General features: G+C 34.7%; 1 protein-coding gene across 1 annotated transcript in view; it reads right to left on the reverse strand.

The window, feature by feature from the left end:
* LOC106959833 (immunoglobulin-like and fibronectin type III domain-containing protein 1) overlaps positions 1–14,071 on the reverse strand; it is a 21,762-nt gene extending 7,691 nt beyond the window's left edge. The window contains exons 1-21 of the mRNA XM_015052638.1: positions 13,970–14,071; positions 12,132–12,218; positions 8,606–8,728; positions 8,368–8,507; positions 7,889–7,988; positions 7,772–7,795; positions 7,580–7,634; positions 7,300–7,495; positions 6,890–7,003; positions 6,635–6,797; positions 6,273–6,545; positions 5,746–6,120; positions 5,026–5,150; positions 4,771–4,912; positions 4,398–4,691; positions 4,024–4,320; positions 2,373–2,549; positions 2,129–2,257; positions 1,694–2,002; positions 942–1,027; positions 666–858 (exon numbers count right to left, since the gene is read on the reverse strand). Coding sequence (XP_014908124.1) covers positions 666–858; positions 942–1,027; positions 1,694–2,002; positions 2,129–2,257; positions 2,373–2,549; positions 4,024–4,320; positions 4,398–4,691; positions 4,771–4,912; positions 5,026–5,150; positions 5,746–6,120; positions 6,273–6,545; positions 6,635–6,797; positions 6,890–7,003; positions 7,300–7,495; positions 7,580–7,634; positions 7,772–7,795; positions 7,889–7,988; positions 8,368–8,507; positions 8,606–8,728; positions 12,132–12,171 — 3,355 coding nt within the window. The 5' untranslated portion in view covers positions 12,172–12,218; positions 13,970–14,071. The remainder of the gene's footprint in view (positions 1–665; positions 859–941; positions 1,028–1,693; positions 2,003–2,128; positions 2,258–2,372; positions 2,550–4,023; positions 4,321–4,397; positions 4,692–4,770; positions 4,913–5,025; positions 5,151–5,745; positions 6,121–6,272; positions 6,546–6,634; positions 6,798–6,889; positions 7,004–7,299; positions 7,496–7,579; positions 7,635–7,771; positions 7,796–7,888; positions 7,989–8,367; positions 8,508–8,605; positions 8,729–12,131; positions 12,219–13,969) is intronic.
* Positions 14,072–15,892: the final 1,821 nt, after the last annotated feature.

The raw sequence follows: 15,892 nt of genomic DNA on the forward strand, positions 1-15,892 counted from the left end.
AAAACCAATTTTAAGTCAATCACCAGCCTATAAAATGCTGGGGGGCCACATAAAATGACATGGTGTGCCACATGTGGCCCGCGGGCCTTGAGTTTGACACATGTGGTTTAAATATAATAATGCATGCAATATTACCTTAGCATCAGAAGGATTAATTGTTCTTCTGTTTTAAATGAAAGAAATCACATCATGTTATGATGCCCTGAAATTATGGTTTTGACCTTATTACCGAATGACGGTAATTTGTGCAGGTATAATGCATCTGAAACCAGTGCTTACTATATTCCTTTAGTTATGTAATTTGAATAGTTTGATCATTCTAAAACACTACATGAGAATTCTGTAAAATCCTACTTATAACTATATACAACTTATTTGGCAACAAAAACTCCAAACTTTACATTCTAATGTGTGGACAAATTGTTAGAAGTGTCTTATGGCTTCTGTAATCCTTTTTTATGCATTTAATTGGCTTTACAGACTTCATCTGCATTTTTAACCCTATGTAGGACCAATATTTTTGAACGGATCCGTATATTGATAAGACATTTTAAATCTAAGTTTTTTCACTTCAACAGAGAACATTTACTCTTATTGTTGATTTCTTTGTAAGCTTTGCTCTGTTTATTGAGATGTACAGCCAAATCTAAATGCTGGAATTTTACCTGTAACTCTGATTTCAACACTGAAACTTTCCTGGCCAACAATGTTCTTGACAGTGATCGTGTAGATGCCACTATCTGATCTTTCAGATGTGGGAATTAACAACTGAGATCCTCTATCTGAATTGGTTATAGTCACATGTTTGAGCAAAGGAATTCCATCCTTTACCCAAGAAATGTCAGGCATCGGAGAAGCCTGTAGATGATACAAACAAAATAATCACCAAAAATATTGGATGAGGCGCATTTTAGCACAATCCGGGGTAGAAGGTTTTATACCTCAAAGTTGATGTTGACTCGGATAGTGTTTCCAGATTTCACCACCATCAAGGTCTTCATGTTGCGGTCCTTGAATCTTGGTCTCACTGTGTGTTAGATTTAAAAAAATCTAAGTTTAATTAAATTTTTTTTTGTACAAGATAGCAGGTTAATATTGCTACATTTATTTTGTACTGCCAGGGCAGTATGATAGGGAAAAATGATGTGTGCAAAACGTGTTCATAAATCAGATTCATATCCTGTACTGTGGTAAAATTTACTGTACACATTTTATTGGTCTAGTGCTTCCTGGTGACTCATCCATAGTGTAGTACGACTGAATTCAGAAAAAGCTGAAGCTTTTTCTTCAGCTTCTCATGCAGTAAGAAGCTATGCATGAGCTTCTTACTGCAAAGCTAGAATTTTTTTTTGCTGGAAATCAACCAAAACAAATTACTTTAATAGTTGCAAAATGCTATGTTGGTTTTTAGTTATGTCTTTGTAGTTTTTGTTTGTTTGCTTTGGACAATCATAATTTTATTGTTGTCAACATATTCCATCATTAATTGCCAATATTCACTATTCCAACTTTGAAACTGCAAAACTGCACTACACAAAGGCCAGAAAAACCTGATTTGGTGACTATATGTTACATCATTATAAGCTAATTAGGAAAACACTAACAAGAATATTTTGGTGAAGATATTACATAATGCCTGAAAAATGAAAAAAAAAATCTTGTAGTGTTGATAGACTTGAACTAAATTTCTTACCAGGAGGTGGCATGGCAATGATGTAATTATCAAAGCCTTGAGGTTCCCCATTTCCACCATAATTTGTGGCAATTACTCTCACCCAGTATGAAGCCATTGCCTTGAGGCCCAGCACAGTGTAGGAAGTTAAGTTAATTGGAGTGGCATTGCAGCAGGTCCATTCAAGGCTCTCTATTGGTCTGATTTCCACATAGTAACCCTGGGCTTCATCTTCTACCCCTTTCACTTCCTTTGGTTTAGTCCAAGCCAGTGAAAATGTAGTGTAGCTGGAAGATGTTGTTTTAAGGTCTATCACTTTGCCTGGAGGTTCTGAAAGCACAGAAGCAAAAAAACAAAACAAAAAACAAAGTATAACTATATTCCCTTTTAAGATTTTATTTTCTGTGTGTAAAAAGAACTTTAATACAATTCAGGAGTAATTTGTGGCTGACTTACTCTTGGGATTTCTTGCAATAACTGCCTCACATGGAATACTGGGTTCTCCAGCACCAGATAGGTTGATGGCAGACACTCTAAATTGATATTCTGCACCCTCAAAAACATCTTTCACTGCATGTTTTGTATCTGAGAAGGAAGGAAAAAGCTGCTATTATGTCACTCACTGTCTTTATTCAATTCGGCATATGCCGCATTCTGCTAAAAACCATCTCTCTTTAAACTGTTGTAGCTTGCGTCATACCTGTAATTGGCCCATTTTGATTTACAAGGCTCCAGTAATTTGTGCCTGTCTTGTTCTTCTCCAAGTTGTACCCCATAATTTTGGTTCCCCCTGTGTCACAGGGTGGACACCATGACAGGTTGATACAGTCTTTGAAGGCACTCGCCACTTTGGGTGCTGTTGGTGGTCCAGGGTAACCTGTTGCATAAAGAATAGATTTTTATATTTAGTTTATTTTTTGTGGAAGATTGGTATGAGCATAGCAAGTGATTTCCACGATTATGCATTAGAACGTTAGACTAATGCATAATTATCCAATTTCATTATTGGGGAGGACAATAAACAGGGAAATTTCTTAAGAGCAATTTTGGGGAGGGGGGTCAGCAAAGTTACAGTGAAATATAATGTAAAATGTGGTTTAAAAAGTTTTTAATGTGTTCATGCTGCAAGACCAAAACTGACAAGTAAGTGGCAATGCACATGTCTTTTTCAGGAAACAAATTGTTGAGACTCATGGAAGTTTAGATATGAGTGGTTCAGCATCAACCACTGATCTAATTTGTGCGACAACTTTACAAAAACCTAAGGCTCTAAATGAAAATAAATATTGATTTTTTTTGTTGTGGCTCTCAATACAAGTTACGTGTTATTTAAATTATAACTTGCTAAGTTGCTTTCTTTTTAAACATTTTTTGGTTTTGCCATGTCCTGGATGACTGACAACCAAGAATTAATGAATATCTGGGAATTATCATAACTTAATGTTAAAGAATCAGGATTTTTATGGAAAATTTTATTTTCAATTTATTTACTTATTTTTTTCCTTTTGTGGTTTTACGTTGAAGATGGTAAGAAATAAAGGCATACCTTTCCGTTTTCCTATCTGCTCTATTTCTTGTCTGCTCTCGGCTCCCACACCGAGCTCTCGGCTAGTGGTAATGCTCAGGCGCTCCCTCCCGTTTCAAACTCTTCTCATTAACATAAGAGTTGGAGAGCTAAATATAATTTAAATATTTGCTACCTTTGACAAAAAAGCTTAAGTATATCAAAGAAATGTAGCCAGTTTGCTAGTTTTGATTTTCAAGGCATAACAAGGCTGTTTATCATGATTCAGCCAAAGTAATGAAATAACAAATTGCAGTTTGATTTTTATTGTTAATGTGTTTATTTCTATTAAGCAGTGAACCTAATAAAAGGTGTTGCATGTCTTTTGCTGTAAGTGTTTACTTACTGGAGGGTTTTTTGTTTGTGCTGGAGAGCCACAGCTAGTTCACCTCCTCAGCGGCTCTAACGGAGCCGGTGTCCTTTGCAGGACTGTTGTTGCTCCTCCCATACTTTGGACTGAACCATTGTTCTGACAGTGACGGGGTGGACTTAAAAAATAATTCTTATGTCTTTCTTAGATGAATGGCAGATTTATTATTGCCTTTTCATATTGATGTTGTTTAAATACAAAAGTTTTTTTTATAATTTTTTTTAGACTTGTCCAAGATTGGGGGGAGTCCGAACACCCTGGGATTTCTGCCCATGACCATTTGCAATCTTTGATCATTTCACACTTGTCTTGTTAATATGTCTAAAGTCTTATCAGTTTGTCAAAGGTTGAGCACTTTTAGCCACAATACATCACACTTTTTCACAGGTATAAATTTGGCTCTGTTGGAAGACTTACGTAGTACACCAGCTGGTATGTCCCCTGTCTGCAGGTAATCACTGATGCCTTCAGCATTCTTGGCTCTAATCCTGTAACAGTATCTTCTGCCAGGGTCCACATCAGTGTCCTTGTAGGTAGGGGTACAAGGGATCTCTCCCAGATTTGTCCATTTATTTCGTCCCACTTGTTGCCGTTCTATGATATAATTGGTAACTGGACAGCCACCGCTGTCTTTTGGTGGTTTCCATTTGAATTCAACAGAAGTAACCGCACTTTCTGTTATCTCGACAGGGCCTTGTGGGGGTGTTGGTTTGTCTGTTGGCAAAATGGGTGAAGTTTATGGTTTGCTAAGGATAAATAGTTGATCTATTCTTTTGTCAGTGTAAACCTACCAAGTACTATAAGCCTTGACACAGCTTCTATGACGCCAAACTCATTTTTTATTTTGATTTTGACTTCTCCAGTATCTTTTCTTTGACATTTGGTAAGGCGCAGTTGACTCTCTGTATCTGAAGTGTCAATTTTCACATTGACCGCAGGCAGAAGCTTGTCGTCATTCTTGTACCACTGTATGTTCATTGGTGCTCCACCTGAGAAAGGCAGCTTCCACTCGGCATTGTCACCTACCCTAACAATCACTGGATTTGTAAATTCACCTAGAGCGTCAGGGTCGAGTCTTGGTGGGTCTGTAGTGTGAAAGGAAAAACAAGCATTTTGTTTGACAAAGTTGCCATTAAAATCTTATTTCAAAATTATTATTCTGACCATGGATATTCAGTGTTGCCTCTGATTTGCGTCCTTCAGCTTCAAAGCGATACACAGCAGTGTCATCTTTTTTGCAGCATTCAATCATTAATATGTGACAGGCTCCATCTTTGATTATCTTTACGCTATCTTCCTCTGTCAGCTTATCAGATAATAAAAAACATACCAAAAATTTAAAAAATCTTTAGACATTTTTGTGTAAGTGATTAAAAGGTTTCATTGTAGCTGTACTGTACAATTCTTTTATTGATTTACCAGCTTTCCATTTTTATACCAGCATCCTTCAGAGGTTTCACTGTTTAGTTTGCAGGACAGCTCTGCTCGTTCACCAACTTTGGCATTTACATCTGACAGACCTCTGACAAACTGAGCTCCTCGGTCTGCATTTTGACAATGGGACAATGACAGGAAAAAAGTGTTTAGACAACTTCTGCTCTCTTTAACATCATATGTAAACTGATTATTCACCATCTTAACATTTTCAGACCTTAATATTTAGGCTCATTTTTCAGGCATCTTTGCAGATAGACTCACTTTTCTTACTGTTTTAAGACAGAACATTTTCTTATGAATCACTTTTTCATAAGTGATTCATAAGAAAATGATTGGCTAATTTGATAAATAGATTTCTGACTAAGACAAACATTTAATCTTACAAATATGTATTATTATGGATGGATTCTAGAACTGAAATAGTGTACACCCTGAACCTATTAAAGTATTGTAACTTTCGTAAAATAATGTGTAAGGAATTTTTTTGGCCAAAAGATTAATTTGGCAAAAAAAAAAAAAAAAGACTTAGCCCATCATTTTAGGAAGATGGATGAAGTTAAAACAGTTTAACATTTTTCCATCTTACTGGTTTCTTTTAGTCAATAGCTGTGATAATTGTACATATATCACTGTCGGTGATATATGTATGAACACATGTTCACAACATGTGAACTAATTTTCATTATTTGATCAAAGTTTTACCTATGGCAGAGTCAGAAACCAATAGAGCAGCTCTGGATTGCTTCTTTGTCTTGTCATTGCCATCATCTGTTGTGCTTTTATCATCTCCTAGTAGGTTTTTATTTTTGCCATCTTCATCATTCTCGTCTCCATCGTTTCCTTTTCCTGTTCCATCACATATACCTTCACTGTTACCATCCCCACCTTCCCCTCCTACTCTTCCTTCTTTGCCATCTTCTACTTTTTCTTGTGCATCTTTGTCTGCACCATCATTTTCAGCCTTTGTTTGCTTTGCTGTGTCCATTTCAGTGTTTTCTTTTGGAAACTTGTCCTGCTCTTCTGAGATCAGCTTAGACTTATCACTGGCTTTGATGCCCTTACGCCCACTTGAATCAGCTGAATAATAGTTAGCACACATGCAAGATAAGAAAAAAAATTAGAAAGGACAACACGAAGCAATTTTTGCAGACCCTGGATAAAGATTAGATTTAACTTATATTTGATAATAGACAAATACCAATATGTTTTAGTAAAAAAGGGCAATGTACCTTGGATTGTGAGTGAGGTGCTACTGGAGGTTATGCCAGCAATGGCATAATATGCTCCCTTATCTGCCATTTGGCAATCTTTTATTCTCAGGGTGTGAGTAAGTTTGTCCTCTGAGATGGTGATCTCATATTTACCACCATGTTCCAGTGACACATCCTCTTTTGACCAAGTTATTTTGTTGAGAGGTGTTGACAAAACGCACTGAAAGATTGCATCTTCGTTCTCAGTGACTTTACTGTCCTTGATTTTTGCTACAAACTCCACATCGGGTACTAGGAGAGGTGAAAAAAGCATAATGCTTTGTTTCTAATGAATTTCCAATGTAGCTGTATTGATTTTAAGTGTAATAATTAGGGCTTACCTTGAAAGTCTGTTGTAAGAACATTGGTCTCTTCAACATCAACTTGATAAAATCCAGCATCCTCTCGCTGAGGGTCTTTGATGCTGAAAAGATAGTTTATTCCAGTTTTCTGAAGACTGTGCTTCGAGTTTTTGTCATCATCATATGGAATCAAGGTCCCATCCTTGTCAAAAATAAGATTTTTATGTTGTTTATTGATGATTTTTTGATCATTCAGATGTGATTTTTATGCTTAAATATGACACTTTAATTCACCTTGTATAAATTAACTTCACTGTTGGGATCTCGTAGTTTCATATTGAAGCTAAATTCAGCTCTTCCAGACGGTTTCACTTCAATTTGTTTAATATTGTCCAGATTTTCTACAACCTATGATGTAAAGATAAAAACTATACATTAATACGACTGCAGAGTTGCTTACTATTGGCAACTCATAGTATTGAATGTATGCCTTTTAATATATAATACATAATTATGCCCTGTTTTAGCTGCAGAGCACAAAAGCCTCATGCAAGAAAAGAAATAGCTAAAATCAAGCAAAGTTGTCTTAGTTTTCTGACTAAAGGTGTGACTCATTATACAAATTGATTTCTGCCAGAAAAATGTGTTTTGCTGGTTGAAAATGTATTCTCACTATTTGTACAGTCATTAATATCAGTCAGCACCTTTGATTGCTCATCTTCCCTCTCCTTTTTTATCTGTTTGAGTTTCTTCAGTAACCAGCGGAAGTCAGTAACACCAAACTCCAAACAGATTCTTTCATAGTCTTTCTTTGGTGCACTCAGAAGCAGTTCCAAGAGTTTAGGATCAATTTCTCCCTCCTTTTGTTGAGGGAGTTGTTTTTTCCTGGTGACCACAGTTCTGAAAAGAGATAAAAGTAAATATCTTCATTTAGGTTTTATAGTTTTAAATGACTGATAATTCTTAAACTCAAGGTGAACTTACGTTTTCTTAAGCATAGATCTGAAATCTTGTGTGGCCTGCCCATTTGACCCATTTGCTAAAAAATAAAAAAAGAAAAAAAAAAATTGGGGGGGAAGTTGATTAAAGTCAGTAAGTAAAAGATATGTAATTCAGTAATTATTGCTTGACAGACATAAAAGATGCATTTTCTTAATTAGTATTTGCATTTCCTACCATTCTGTGGTTTCTTCTTGAAGCCTGTTGAAGAAACACAAGCAACAAACAAATGGGACAAATAACTAGCTGTGGTGTAGTAAAATTATTTTGTCTTATGAAAATATGAACTCATACCTTCAACAACATTCAGGGTGACTGCACAGACTGCTTGTCCATACTCATTTGTTGCGAAGCACCTATAATTGTCCGCTTGTTCAGGTTTAACATTTACTATCTGACAAAGTGACAATAAAGATAACATTTCAGTAGAGGTGCAAGAAAATACCCTTTTTGCCCCCAAAACAATCACACTTTATAGCTGTATTACATGTTCTTAGGCTAAGTCTTAACTGTTTTTTTCCTAAGAAATGGATTTCAAAGTAAATCTGTATTTTTAAGGAATGAATGAAATATTCTTATTGAATACTTTGTTCTGTACAAAGTTGAATGTGCTGACAACAAAATCACACAAAAATCATCAATGGAAATCAAATTTATTAACCAATAGAGGCCTGGATTTGGAGCCACACACAAAATTAAAGTGAAATGTTCCCTTTATTTTTTGAGCTATATATATATATATATATATATATATATATATATATAGTATTTACCTCAAGAACATGTTCTCGAGCTCGTTCGTCATATCTGGTACTGTACTTTTCTTGATCATCCATTTCACCCTTGTTGCGAGCCCATGTAACAGTTGGTGGTGGCTCGCCACTAACCATAGCTTTAAAAAAGGCTTTTTTACCTGAAGAAATTTAAAACAATGACAGATGGGACAGTGCAAAATTAGCATTTGACCATTTTATTTTTATTTTTTGTATATTGTGCTGTATTTTACTTTACCCTCTTGAACAGTTGTAGTCATTGGTTTCCTGGCAAAATCTGGTGTAGATTTTCCTGCAGGAAGTCGCTCTACAAACTGAGTGATCGTAACCCCAGGGACTCGGGACCTTTTCTTGATTGCCACTGTTGGGATTTAAAGAAAATATATTTAATATGGAATAATCATGTTTGTATATTTGAGTATTATACAACCAAATGAAATAATATGCTGGTAAAACAACTGAAAGCAGCATGCAGATATTTCCAAAACATCCCAGAGTGAGGTAAAAAATTTACTTTATTTTATTACAATATGTGAATTAGAAGGTTGAACATAAGATTAACTTAAAATTTCTAATGTTAACCCTAAATGGAAACCTAATTTTCATCTATTTAAGCAGCAACATTTACCTCTATATAATCTGGCGTAAACTCCACATTTATTGAGAACATTTGTTTCTAATTTATTACCCCTAAAATGCTTTCACCTTTTGTCATATATCCTCAAACTTTAACAAAGTTTAATATTTTAAGTAATGGATCTAAACAAGTTGCACATCATTTTAAAATATTAGGAAAACTGTTGTTGAAGTTGTTTTTAAAGAAAAGGGATACTTCCACAACCATCATATGACCAGTACACCTTCCTCTACATACCAATTAATGCTCTCTCTGCATGACTCTAATTTTAGGTGGATGACTATGTGTATTTAAGTTTACAATTGTCCATCCATCCATCCATCCATCCATCCATCCATCCATCCATCCATCCATCCATCCATCCATCCATCCATCCATCCATTTTCTGTACTTCCTTATCCCTCGCGGGGTCAGGAGGGTTGCTGGTGCCTATCTCCAGCGAACATTTTGAGTGAGAGGCGGGGTACACCCTGGACAGGTCGCCAGTCTGTCGCAGAAGTTTTCAATTGTGCAAAAGTGAATTCGTATCTAGGCTATACATTTTATAAATAATTTTACAAATTTCATTCACAATTTTTCCCTGGCCCAGTTAAGTAAGTATTGTGTGCTTTTCTATCAAATGGAAGTCCAATAAAACACACTGACATTTGCAGTTGTCACTAAATAAAATGTAAAGATATTCAACAGACACCAATACTTGTTCATATGTGCTGGTTGGAGTTTAACATCAGAATAACACCAGGGGTCACTGTTGACTTTCCTTTATGCCAATACCTATAGTTGTCTACATAGTGACAAATCATGTTCATTTATTTGATGTATTAAGATACCATTTTATTTGTTAGTTCTTAAAATTATTTTTTTACTTCTAAATCAGCCGAAAATTTACAAATGTATACATTTTTGCCCAAATAAAGTATATTTTCTTAATTTTTCCGATCTTGTTTTAAATGTGTGTGATGATTTAGTAGACAGCATAAGATTTAACCAAAAGCTACTGCAAACACAAACACCAGCAGACCATCTGTTTCAGTGCATCACCTCTGAACTGCTCCTGTTACCCTCTAGCTAATACATTAAGTGTATCTTTACTGCTGCTTTACATGAATAGATCAATTATCTACTTACCATATAGCACTGCTGTGTGAAGTGTCAAACTTGCCAACAAACTTCTGCTGACTATGACTTATTTGACTCTAAAAGTTTTCACACTTGTTTTGTTTAAAAATCATACGAACTTGCTAAGAGCTAACTTAGAAAAAAAAACATATTGTGAACATGATTTTATGGAAAATCAGTCAAATTAGTACAAGCAAGTGATTATGTTTTATAAATATACAGTCAAGTCCAGCTTATTTATTATTGCACTTTGTCCTCTATGAGTCATTTTTAGACTATGCATTTGGCATAGTTATTTCCCCAGCTGGTATACTGCAGCTTTAGGACATGCATTGAATATTCATCAAATTGTGCGTCATCTCTCCAGGGGGGATGGTTTATGTTCTTATATCATCTGAATGCAGGGAGGATTCTTGTAACCTTGTTCCTTAAGCATTGATTCTCTCAAAATCCACGTCTGTTCTGATAGCAGTCTTTCGTTTTCTTCTGCATACCAATTGCTCCCAGAAGAACTGTTGGATTTAGGCGGTTGCAAACTTGAGGATATCTTCCGTAAGAAAATGTGTTGGCTGTTCTTGCAGATATTCCTGTCCTAAACCATTCCGAGCCATCACTTTTTGCCTTGAGAATTACTGTGAGTTGCTTTAAGACACTTTGAAGTAGTCTTTCTTGAAAAGACAAAATGGAATTGTACATTTCATTTCCTACATAAAATGTATCCTGTCGCATCTTATCTTTTTATCTTTACTACATAAAGCATTAATTTCTGGTTATATTCCTGTTTTTCTGGAAAACAATTACTAATTTTGTAATTTTTGGTAGTAGCTGTTAAGGAATGATAAGTCTGCACTCTTTATACAGTCTTGTTTTAGACATCTTAAGTTCAGATGTGTAAAACAATACAATATATAATTTAGGTTCAGCCTTTTAGAATTATATCAGAATTGATGGATTAGCTTCTATGTGTTGTTTACAATGTTGTGAATGATAAAGTTGTTTCAACAGTGTTTGTTTTAAGCTTAATTGCTTTAATTCCTGAAGTGTGAGCATGCTGTTTATCATGTACATAAAAATTGTGTGTAATTTCAGATAATATTCTAAGCATATTTGCCCGTTTAATTTTGTGGCAGTAGCATCTGCCAAAATGGGAGGGAAGGCCATGTATATCATTAGCTCTTTCCACACAACAGTTCCTTCATATCAGCTAATAAAAACATGTCCTTGTGAAGTAGCTGATGTTCCACTTTCATATTTACACACAGTCAGTGATGCAGCTCATTGCGCTCATAAAATTACATGTGGGATAAGGCAGAAAAGAACAACATTGTGTCGAGAGGAGAATTACTTTCACTGCTCACCTATTCTGCTCATGCATGCCAGTTCAGATTTGTGACTTCCTCCATGGTTAGGGCAGGGCACAGGTGTAATTCTAATGGATTTTATTCAAAGTCTTCCATTCAACTTTGTTTTTTCCAAGTATGCTACCAATGGAGTGAGAGGGTTCTCAGGATTGTCTTCAGAGCGAAGTAGTGGGGCTGGTGTGTTGCATTTATGAGCATTATTTTAAAGGTCTTATGTCTATAATTTAGTGATATTTAGCACACAGTTATCTAATAAATATGCTGAATAAATTCTCATACTTTTTTGTACACAAAATTCATATAAACCAGTGAATCTCCACAATTTTGAAATCCTTTGATTGTCTCATAATTGTTCCAGATGTTTTGCTAACAATCATCCACACACACACACACACACACACACTGATACATATAAGAACAATTTATCAAAGCACTTTAACTTATTAGAACTGGATGAAACAACTGGAGTACCAGAAAGGAACTCACACATGCATTTGGGAAAACATGGAAATTCCATGTAGAAACACCTTATTAGAACCCCAAGGCCTTTTTGCTGCAAGGCATCAATGCTAATTGCTCCAATAAGTAGTCCGTCCAGAAAACAAAACACACATACAACAGCTACAAAGACAAGTAATTAAACTTACCTGAGCATTTTGGTTGCTCTTGGGGAATTTTAGAACTCATCGTAGCTTTTGTTTGTGGATTGTGACTCAATTCTTGATGTCTTTTGGCTAACGTAGAAAAAAAAAAGATTATAAAAACTGAACTTCAGTTGTGATTTGATATTATGTTTATTGTGGTCTGTATTTACTCATATGGCTTTTTTTTACATTATTTGTTTCCTTTTCTTAATTTATTATCTATTGCATATATTGAGTCATTTTCTTCTGAATTGGTTTATATATATATATATATATATATATATATATATATATATATATATATTTTTTTTTTATTGTGATTTTTGATTTCAAGTTTGCTAAGATAGTACTTACTGTATGCATGTTTGTTAAACCTTAAAATGAGAAAAAGGGAGAAAATAATTAGTTTTAAGTCATAATTTATTTAGTAGTCATTACAGTTTTTATCATTCTTGAGCAACTCTTTCCTCATGGCTTCAAATAACGCCAGTGTAATACCTAAAAACAGAGCCATGGCACAGGAAAGGTTAAAAACACTGTCTTGAAGCTTCTCATGTAGCAAATGTTGCCATATGACATCAGTCTGTCAATCGGGATGCCTTGAGTGCTGCGTGTCTTGTGGAGACAGTTGGAGACAAACTGGGAAACTGTAAATGAGGAATGTGAAATCCCACCTAGTGCCTTCCTTGCCAGCAATTTTAACTGCTTTTGGACCAAACATAGCAAAGCATGTCATAGCAACCAGACAAGTAAGAGGCATATTTTAAGTTAAGTAGTAACATTAAGCCTTTTCATGCCTTAGGTTATGTTTTGTGTCTTTATAAAAAAAAAAAAAAGACATTTAAACCATATTTTAATGATTAAAATATTGATGTTGAAGCCCACTAAATATTTTAGTAGATTTTTGTGATACTACAGCTATAGACACTGTGCGCTTTTGAAGCATAAAATAAATAAATCTTTATTTTATTAAGTTTTATGATAAAACTATAAAATGCCATTCCACAAATTCCAGTAAATCAGACGAATAGAAGTGTAGGGGTCAATATTTTCTTAGTTCAATGATTCTGATAAGCTGATAAAGACTTTTTAATTAAAAGACAAAAGAGAAAGAGTTGGGAAAGAAATTTATCTCAGTGATGTTTTTGTTCTGAATTTTTTAGATTTAAAAAGACTGTAATTTTTCAAAAGGTGCAAATGTCCTTCAACATCTATGGCTTCGGAAAAAGTATATTAAGCCTTTGATGTGTCACACATTCTGTTTGACAAAATGATCACAGACTCCTGCTCATTCGTAAAGGTCACATTCCTCTGTCACTTTAGTTTTTGTAATCTTTTATCATAAGTAAGGGTGTTTTCAAGAAGTTCAAACTATGTCATAGACCTGCTTATAGCATGTCAGGCTTTATTTCTTTGGATTTTTGCTCTTTAAATGATCGAATGTGTTAAATGTTTGAGAGTACATCATGTCTCTGCCAGTTATGTTACCATTTGACATTATGACTCCTTCAGTTTGCCATGAACAAAATTCCTTTAGCATAGCATGCAACATATAAATATGTTCTTCAGTAATGTCAACTAAATCTACCTGTATAAGTCTACTGAACGACAAACACAGTATTTACTTTGACAAAAACAAGTTGGAACTATCAAATCTGAATGGTTAACCTTCTTTTATCAATTTATGTCTTGTTTTAATAATTCAGCTAGTTTTCTGACAATCTGAGTAATTAATTTAAGGACTAATTAAAACATTGTTTCAGTTTTCTAATTATAAAAAAGTTTATACTTAATTACTGATCATAGAACTTTTTTCTGAATTAATAATAAATCATACTTACGTTCAGTTGGTTTTTCTCAGATAAACATGTTGTAGCTTCTGCTCCTCTCACTAGACGATATTACAGATGTGGCTCCCCTTTTTGTTTGGTGATTAAAGTTTGGAATGCTTAATAACTCCTTACATGGACACTTTGTAAATCCCATTTTACCACAGCGTGAAATGATATCTCTAGGAAAGCGATCACTCTCCAGTTGGCACTGAACAATCTTTATAACTGTTCACTCAAACTGATACTAACATATCAAGTCAACATCTTTCTATCATTTATATTAAGATCATAAAAGAAAATGTCAGCAATATATATTATCAGGAATATAAAACTATGATAAATTGCTATGCATCACTATTGGCACTACATTTGTAACAGACATCACAGCACCACACATAATCTGACATATAAATCTCCATTACATGTGTGTTTTAGTTGTCCTCCTACAACATACAACACCATCCACAAGCTTTTCATTGGCAGCATCATACCCTTTTAGTAATATGACCACTCAAGTATGGACTTTATTGGTCTATTAAGATCAACATGATACATTTTACATAGTAAAATGATCAAAATTTTTTGGTATTAATGGATCCCCTGTCCCAATAATTATCCATATGCATCAGCTGGAATCTCACAGCAGGCCTGTGGTATTTTATTGGTCACGCTGAACCTGCTGTTGCATTATAAAAAGACAGCTAATCGCTGAGTTTAGGATGCTCTGGAAACTGTGTGCAGAGATTTTTTTGTCAGTTTATATTGTCATGGCATGAAATTTTCAGACAGTGTGAGAAGTAACCCTAAGCTTGTTAAAGAAGGTGACACAGCTGAGAAGGAAGCCTGATGACATTTGTGCAGATTAACAGAAATGTTTGGTGGAGAAAATGAGGTAATCTCTCAGATATAGTGCCAGCAGACTGTTGCTTGTCAAAAAGTCTGAACTTATTACATATAAACTTTCTTCTCATGGCTTAGCTGTTGGTGAAACAGGTCATACATTGCAAGTCTGCTTGTCCTGGATGTTGGAATATCAACAGAATACTCATCTTAGTTTGTAGAATGAATGGAGTGCTTGCCTATACAATACCTACAGTATAATTATAAAACCTTAGAACTGTTGACATAGAATGAAGTAGATATCATTTTAAGGTTTACAGACATGTTGACATGTGGATATAGAAATCCAAAGCCGTGTGTACTTTAAACGTGAGAATTTATTAATTCTGCTCCAGAGAACTTTACACTTTCAATATTTCTTTTACCTATATTCCCATTGTTTTTATTACTTCCCATCCTGTGGTCAAAGTCTTTGACTTTTCTGCACTAAGGGTCATCCTTACTGTGGAATCCCCAAGTTATCATCAAACTTATTTTAGAGTTTGATGATATATCCAAGTCCAAGTTCTGGACTTGGATATATCTGATAAATCTGTCTCTAATAGTTTTATTATCATTAATTTAAATTTCAAGATGGCTGATAAATGAGTTGTCTAACAGCATCATTAAATCATACCACAAGTGCTTCTGCAGGTGGTCATTAGTGATTTAACATCACTGTTTCTATAATGTGGAGGAGGAGGATACCAGGCTGAGTTTTTTTCATACAGATTATGATTACTCAGGTGAATGGTGGGCGGGGAGGTTACTGTTTTTTCAACATTGCTTAACGAAAAGGAAGGTTTGAAATTATACAAAGTATATTAAACTAGGAATCTAAAGCAGGTTCTTTAAGGATTTAAGATGCATTGAAAAATACAATAGGTGAGAGTGTATGGGGGAAAAAATATAAAAAAAATAAAAACAGCAGATTTACAACTAATACTGAGAACAATGCTCGTGTTGTCAGTATTTGTAGTTAAAAGTTTCTTGTACTCCAAATGAGTTGTGACATTTCAATCTGACTTTAGAAATGTCAACACGTAGGTCACT

The sequence above is a fragment of the Poecilia latipinna genome, unplaced genomic scaffold, assembly GCF_001443285.1.
Source record: "Poecilia latipinna isolate Pla-1442-1.1 unplaced genomic scaffold, P_latipinna-1.0 Scaffold1123, whole genome shotgun sequence".
Taxonomy (NCBI): Eukaryota; Metazoa; Chordata; class Actinopteri; order Cyprinodontiformes; family Poeciliidae; genus Poecilia; species Poecilia latipinna.